The sequence below is a fragment of the Phasianus colchicus genome, chromosome 14 (genome assembly GCF_987193195.1).
Source record: "Phasianus colchicus chromosome 14, bPhaCol1.hap1.1, whole genome shotgun sequence".
Classification (NCBI taxonomy): domain Eukaryota; kingdom Metazoa; phylum Chordata; class Aves; order Galliformes; family Phasianidae; genus Phasianus; species Phasianus colchicus.
Window position 1 is genome coordinate 16,026,452 of NC_143449.1, and position 8,202 is coordinate 16,034,653.

Sequence of the window (8,202 nt, forward strand, 5' to 3'; positions counted from 1 at the left end):
CATGAAATCTCATTCTATTGGTCCTACATCTGGATCAGAAATGTTGCAGCCAAATAATTCAAAGCAACAATCAGAATACCCTTGGTTTACCAGATAGAAATTGTTAAAAATTACAGCTCTGTGCTGACTTTACTCCAGATTACCTGTGTGTGCTTTTCTGAACGTTACAGTATCAGATTTTGTATGTTTTCCATTCACGGGTATAATGTTGGCCTAAACTTAAATGCAGTCTGATATTGATGTTTTATCAGAAATATGTTATGCCCATATTGGATCAGATTGGATGTGTATGACCGTGTGATACCTCCAGTATATCACTGGAACTAAGGCTATAAAAGAAAGTTGTTTCTAAAATCTGATTTGTTAAGACACTGGAAGTTGCATTCCTATGAGGGATGCAGCGACTGTTATTAAGTTGTTGTCTCATAACACATGTCTCAATGGAACATTCCATTATTGAAACAACTGGTCTTGGACTTGTCTTAATCAGCAAAGAACATCTAGGTGCACATAGTTTCCTTCAGGTGTTTCTGCATTTTCTAGGACTGATCTGGCTGGTGACATCTGTGAATCTACAGCAGAAACTGTCCTCATGCAGTTAGTCTGTGATTGGCTGAAGTTGAAATTCTTGATTTCCTCGTCTGTCTCACCTGCATGCTTACAAACGCATATTTATATTTTGACAACACTAGAATCAGAGAAGAAGAAATGGCCAAGAGAGCAATTGAAGAAAAAGCACGACGGGAAGAGGAGCTTCGCAAACAGGAGGAAGAAAAGCGACTCATTTATGAGGAACAACAAAGACAAGCTGAAGAGGAGAGAATCCGCCGAGAACAGGAAGAACAGGAAAAGCTTGCAGAGCTTCAGCACCAGGTTTGCTTTCAGCTGGGATTGGTTGGAGAATGTTCTGAAGGAACATTCTAAGGCCTTGCCTTAGTCTCTGTGATTTCTGTTCGCTTTTCATAGGTTCAAGTATGGGACAAAAGCACACATTTTGGCGTGCTTTGGTGTTTTCTTTAGCCACCTGGGATGTTATTTTGCACACATAAATGTATGTGTATTAAGGCTGTTCTACCAACATAATGCTGAGAGTTACAAGAAAATGGTCAGTCTGCCTGGAGTCATCTGATGTCCTCTGTACCCACATGAGCAAAAAGGAAGATCAGTAGTGCTTCCAAGTCTGCTTTTCTAATTGAGAAATAGTCTTCCACAGCTAATACCTTTGTGCCTTTATAAAGGCATCTTTCCAAGTGAAAGAAACTGTTTTGAAGAAAGAAGACTTTCTTTAAATGAGATTGATATAGAAAATTAAAGCAGCTTTACATTTGTGTTTAGAGAGCTGTATCTTATTGGTAGCATTGATATGTGTCTAAGCATTTCTTTAAAAGCTTGTTTAAATTTATAACAGTTAGATAGTTTCGACTGTACTTTTTTCTTTCCAGTTCCAGTGAAAAAGATTTTCTAGTGTAGAAGGAGCAGAAGATAATCAGCACAGAGTTCCTTTTAACAATAATGCCTGACTATCAAAATTTTTGAATTAAGCTTGACATACAGAACCCACTTGTTGTTCTGCTACTTCATAAATTGTTCTTCTTAGAAAAACTTCGTCATGAAGTTTGAAGCTTAAGTAGCCCAACAACATCCAGAACATTTGCATAATGATAATATAGCCATGCATACTGTTTTTCTTTTCAAGTCAGTTTTTGAATGTCATAGTAGTATAAATTTCACATCAGTAGCTATATAGCTGGCATTTAGCTGCAATGTGTGCTTCTAATAAATAGTGATTGTCTGCAGTTCCTGTCTGTGTTACACCAGAATCTCTGTAACAGGTCTGCTTTGAATTCTTGGAGATGAGTTTTTCACTGAATGCTTTTCTTTCTATTCTCTTTATTTTCAGAGGGAAGAAGCTGAAGCAAAAGCTCAAGAAGAGGCTGAAAGACAGCGTCTGGAAAGAGAGAGAATTATGCAGCAAAATATGCAGGAAAGGCTTGAAAGGAAAAAGGTATGTTGTTTCGAAAGCAGAGAAGTCCCTTACCCTTAGAACAGGGGTTAAGTGTTAGCTCTAAAATAAACTGAGTAGGCAGTCTGTCTAGATTCATTCAAGCAGAAGTAGTAGTAGTAGTTTCAAGTCAGCTGTGACTTGTGAGCTTTAAAAACAGTGAGTGTAGTAAGTGTATGAAATAAGAAAATATATGATGATTGATGAAAATTTAACCCAGAGTGCTGAAATATAAAACTCTATCATTGCAAATATTTTCCATTTTTTAACAGAGAATTGAAGAAATAATGAAAAGAACACGAAAATCAGATCAGAACGAATCCAAGGTACTTATTTGCTTAGATTTGTGTAATAGCCCTTCCAGAGAAGGCTTTGTCTTTGTCTTGTTGCCTTTGTTCTTCTGTTTCCCTCAAACTGGCTTCCATGTGAAGGTCCAAGTTTTATAGTGTACCAGAATAATTTTCAGTAGCTCGCATACATTGTACACATCCTTTTGTATTGCTGTTTCAGTTTTGTCTGATGCATTTTTGTTCAAGGCATACAGAAACAATGTAATCTGGCATTACCACTTTCTGACCAGGTACAAAAAACACTGGTTAGTAGTAGATTTTATTTTTTTTAAACAGTCATCCCTCTCTTACTGTTCAAAATGCCGTCCTATTTTGGTTCCATGTGGCTGAAAACCAATAAATATTTATTGCACACCTTGGAAAAATGAGGGGAAAGGGAACTCGGGAGTTTTCTAGGCAGGGGATGGGAGTCTCTCACGTATTTACATGCTCTGGCTCAGCAGATCTGCTTGTTGTTGAGTGAACCTGAAAAGTGAGAGTCAGCTCCAGCAGCCCTCTTAGTTGACCCCCTGTCCCAGCCATGGATGCTGATTGTCTGTTAGCCTTTGGAGTAGTGTGGCCTTATTGCTTGGTGCAGAACAGCCCTGTGTGGGAGCTGTGGTTGAACCATTTTTGAAAAGCTTCTTGATAGTGAGCTGTTGAGTAATACTATGGGAATTCAGTTGCAGAATGAAGGAAAGTCTGCCTGTGAGGTCATGGAGGGAGAGGATATAGAAGAGGAGGAAGAGCTGGGACTTGAGAAGGCTGATCAACCCGGTAAGGAAATGTGATAAGTCAGATCTAAGTTGCTGTCAGTATCTCAGTGACGTTTAAGGTGTGTTAAAAATGTCAGATCAGTTAATGGCATCAACTATGGTTACCTGAGACACAAGTCCTAGAGGTACCACCGAGTCTTTTTACTTAAGATCTTTCTTTTTAAACCCAACTCCATACCACAAGAGAAATCCAAAATGATTAAATGTAAAACAATTTGTGTGAGAAAAATACACTCTTCACAAGTGTATTTTTAAAGATGGAAAATAAATACATTGTTATAGGCAGTTTGTGTATAGATTGATTTCTGTATTGAAACAGTGCCTCAGATTTTTGGCAAGGGAGGGTCAATTTGACACTTGTATTTTATTCATTTAGAATAGCAACACTGTTCCTGAAGCTGCTATGTTGTTTTTCTTTCCCCCACACTTTCAGGAAAGCTCAATGGCATTGACTTACCCCAGGAAGTCAAAGGGGAGACAGAGGGTTGTGTACAGACTGCACGGAGCTTGATCTCTACAGAGTCTGAGCAACACGCTGTGACAGAGTTGAAGGCCAGTGAAGTATTTATGAATGGCAGCGATTTGAAAAGTGATGAGGGGTCTCTACTTTTTACTGAATTGAAGGATTCCAGGTGAGTCTGCATTGTTGAGCAGTTCTCTATCACACAAGAAATTCCTTTCTTTCTTTTTTTTTTTAATTAGTTTTTGTACTGTATTTAGCATTGGATCAGATTTTGCACCTCACTATTTGCTGGTATTTTTCTGCATATGGTATGTGACTGCTGTCAGTATACTGGCTCACGTAGAGGCAGTTACAGAGAATTGTCTGCTTAAATGACACGTGTTGACATTATTGGCTTTGCCAGCAACACAGCAGTGTTACTTACAAAGAATGATATCGACTTGAAAGCTTTTCCCTTCAAGTTACTTTTCATTAACAAAACAATAAACAAGGAGGAGAGAGAGAAAAAAAATAACCAATTTCACTGGTGCTGAAATACCAGGTAGAACACAAAAGCCTCCTTTTATGAATATTGTTGTTATTTTCCAAAATTTATCTTTTTAAACATAAAATATTTGCATCTACTGCTGGAAAATGTGTCTTCTGATGCTAGTTCCATTTGCTTATCTAGACACTAATGATTTAGAAATGGTGTTGTGAACTCTTTGCAAAGTGATAAAAAATGAATTCCACTAGTGGTGAACTATGAAGACATATTCATTATTTTTTCAAAAACGAATGAAAATTGATCACTCTGAGTTTGAATGTGTTTAAAGATACACAGTCCTCTGAGGATCGGTTCTGTATTTAAAAAGTCTAACTGGAGGGGAAACGAAAGGAGAAATGCATATTACTAAAATAGAATTTGAACAGAGCATGTCTTTAAACTTGCTGGTTCCTACTATCAGTTCTGGAACCAGACCTTACCTGAGAGGTCTTAGTATAGTCAAAAAGTGGTTATATGGTGGTGAGTCGTTCCTCTGCACTGGTTCTTGGAAGTGAGATCCCACGTGGCAGCTGCAGGAGCTTGTCTAGGATTGCCTTTCAGGATATGCAGTGCTTTGCAAAGTATGCAGACTAATTGGCTGGCCTGTAATGAATCTAGAGGTTAAAAATCCATAAATTGTAATACAAATAATGTTTGTTTCTTGTAGCCATCCTGCAAAAGAAATGGTTATCGATGACTCAGTGAAGTTGGGTGTTAATGAAGCTGATCATACAAGTGGACTTATTCAGAATCTTAATGGAAAATCTGATCTGTGGACTTCCGAGGAATTCATTGACATTGGAGTACATTCCAAGTCAACCAAACTGAGTTCGGACAGCATCTCTGCTGGTAACTGTAATCAAAACTTGAATGATGCTGCTACAATACCTTCTAGTCCCAAATTGACTTATGAGGAAGATGGTGCAGTGAATTCATTGACCAAACCTATAGATTCTTCATCAGGTAATTCAAGCTGATTTCCCCATCTATCTCCTCCTCTGGCTAGATAATTAACTTTGTTGTATTTTTACTCTCCTTGCCTTAACTTCAGCTTCTTATTTTCAAGCCACTTTCTCCAATGTGTAGACTGGAGGGAAAGCTCTTTCTTTAATGCTTGCAACTTGCATTCTGTCAAAAGAAGTCACCAGTTGATGCCTTGTTAGGGATTTGCTCTATGCAGCAGCTAAGGCCTGACACGAAGGCTCTTCCAAAGACAAAGCCAAGCTCCTGTTTAGCTCCTGCATCCCCTGTCAGCACTCAAGCCCATCTGTTTTGTTCTTCTATTTTGATTTCTTCTAAGATGTCTTAAATGGCACGTGTTACTTTTGAAGATACTAACAGTTGAATAGGTGTCTGATGTAACTCTACAGACAAGACCTGGCTACTTTCCCCTTTCCACTCCTAGGCATGTTCTGTAACTTAATGCTGACCTGCATGGTCTTTAAGAGGTCTCTTCAGGCTCTGGCAAGGTACCTGTCCTCTATACTTACTGTAGAATAGGCTTTTGCTTCACTGAAGGGGAGTAACACCAACCTTAAATTCCACAGACGGTTGTGTTACATGTTAGGAGGAGTAATAAAGCTACACACAAAATATTCAGAATTTTCTGGAAGAAATCAGGCTGCATCTGAAGCCCATGTACTTGAGAACCCAGACCCTGATGCAGTGTAGTGTCAGAGAGGCCTTGGTGTGCTAGTTTTCTTAAGATTAAACTGCTCAGTTGTTGGAGCTAAACCCCATGTGAACGTACTCACAGCAGAAGATCTCTGTCCATGAGATAAATGACTGCGTGAACAGATGAAGTAAATGACAGTGGGAAGAAACAAGACTTGGTATCCACAGTTTCTTTCAGTGATGTGTAGCACTTTTTTTTTTTTTTTTAATTAAAGTGTAGCACTTTTCTAGACTGAACTGTTTCCTGAGTCTCCTCTGTCACTCTGCGTCTTGTGAGTTGTGCTCTGATGGACATAGAGACACACTGAGACTTCCTTTGGGCCTCTGCTGAGTAGTCTGAGAACAGAATGATTTCATGTGATTCTGCCGATTGCATTTTCTTATGCTCAAAATCATTCATTTCTTAGTGAAGAAAGTGTTGCCTTTTAATTCTGAACTTGAATGTGTTTAGAGACAATATGCTTTAAGAGTTGCATACACAGCTTTGGAAATGAATACTCATATACCTTGTTTTTGAAAAAAAAAAGCTACTATGCTGATGTTGCACTGATTCTGTGCTTACCTTCCTGGATGTACACTCTGACAGTGAGGACAGATTTATGTAGAATACACACAGTATGATGGTTACACTTTCTTTTCTTTGCTCTTTGGACAGAACTGTGAACACTTGAGACCTGGAAATAATCTGATTGCACTTCAGTAATCTGGTGCTCTATCAAGTACTGAAGGCCTTGTTTTGAAAAGCTGCTTGTTTACCTTTATCCATCTTCAAGTTTGCAAAAAATAACACCAGAGAGGGCTGACAAACTTCTAGATTTGCACCTTGAAACATTTCAGGGAGACTATTGTGCTGATGTTCCTTTTCCATTGTTGTTAGAGAGGATGTCCTTGTTCAAGTAACACTCGTTTCCCTTTTACAGACTTTACACTAACCTGTTTGAGTCCTTTTGTTTTCCTATCAGTGTAATGCACAGCAGTGTGCCACTGGGGACTTCCCAGTTAGCTACTGGCCAGATTTTGCATATTCCTAAAATGGCACTTGAAGACTTGCTCAGTGTGTGTTAAAGCTGAATACCAGTGGTAATGTTCTGGAAAAATGTCTTATTTTCTAACATAAAAATATTGGCGGTTTCAAAATGCATTTGTTGTGTCATCACTAATATGTTTTAATCTAATGGAAAACATCAAAACATTTTACAGCCTGTGCACTAATATACTGCAAAACTGTTGAATACCTGGATACGTTTGTCATAGTGCAGTTTAACATGTCCTGCTTTTAAAAGTGTTTTCCTTTTGAATTATTTATCTACACTCGTGAAGTATTATTTTATTGTGTACATAACAGTATTAGATCACTGAAGTCATATTTTGTTCATGTTAATTACTCCAAGTATTCCTGTTCTAGCTTTATAATAGTGACTGCAAGCTGCATATATATTTCCCATCCCCTAAAGCCTGCATTAAGTAATCTATTTAACCTGAACTTGCCTGCTTCTGCAGCATGAAGAGATTAACCAAGCATCTTCCAAGAGCTGCTATTAGAAGTAATAATGCAGTATTGTTCTTACGTCTCCTGTAACAGAGATACTGAATAATTAAGCGATTAATTTAAAGAATAGCTGTCTCAAACCCTGCTATAAACACTTGGCTGATACTTCAATTCAGATGAATCATCCAAATGGCAGCTGCATTTTCAGCGGTTAATGAAAATGGTTTTGCTGGAACTAAAAATGTTTTTCCCCCAACGATTGCAATAGGAAAGCCTCAGCCTTCTTACTCCGTTTGCTATGCAGCACATGGTAGTACTTCTTAGACTTTAGAACAGTGCCTTAGGTGAAAAGAAAGATGTATTTTTGTATGATAAGCTGTTTCATTGTGGCAGAGACAATCATCCTAACAGAAGATGCGGATATTTTTTCTGTGCTGATACTCTTTGTCCATCGGTCTGTTACAGCTCTGTGTAAATATGTGTGCACTGTTAAATAAACTTTGCAGTTGAACATTGCTTTATTTCTGTAATGCTAAACATTACCTTACTAGGAGGCTCCAGCCCCTTGCCATGCTGACCTGCCTTGAGGTGCCCTCTGGTACTGCTCTAACTGCTCCTTCCTGCAGAGTCCCAAACCAGGTGCCTCTTTGGCAGTAGCATTTGTGCAGTTGGAAAGGGATTTGTACTAACAAACACCTTCAGATATCACTGTGTTTGTATGCACCTATGAGATTCTCATAACTGTTGAATTCTTTAACTTGCTTTTTACTGCAAACCTTCGCCTTGTACTTGTAGGACCAGCACCTTGTTGTTCTAAGGGTAAGTCTTGCAGTGCTCTGTGGCCATTGTGGAGCTGTGACCATCATGGAAACAGCAAGATGCTGCCCTTTGTTGGGGTATTTCTTTTTCAGGTAGGTTCTTGTGTATGAAGGGGAATGACTGA

General features: G+C 38.6%; 1 protein-coding gene across 12 annotated transcripts in view; it reads left to right on the forward strand.

The window, feature by feature from the left end:
* Positions 1–7,775, forward strand: part of MAP7D3 (MAP7 domain containing 3) — a 35,746-nt gene extending 27,971 nt beyond the window's left edge. For 11 of the 12 annotated variants that reach the window (XM_031594252.2, XM_031594247.2, XM_031594251.2 and 8 more), the window contains 6 exons: positions 693–873; positions 1,901–2,005; positions 2,275–2,328; positions 3,015–3,108; positions 3,541–3,739; positions 4,764–7,775. In XM_031594252.2, coding sequence (XP_031450112.2) covers positions 693–873; positions 1,901–2,005; positions 2,275–2,328; positions 3,015–3,108; positions 3,541–3,739; positions 4,764–5,073 — 943 coding nt within the window. In that variant the 3' untranslated portion in view covers positions 5,074–7,775. The remainder of the gene's footprint in view (positions 1–692; positions 874–1,900; positions 2,006–2,274; positions 2,329–3,014; positions 3,109–3,540; positions 3,740–4,763) is intronic. The other variant, XM_031594248.2, reaches the window with a different exon arrangement.
* Positions 7,776–8,202: the final 427 nt, after the last annotated feature.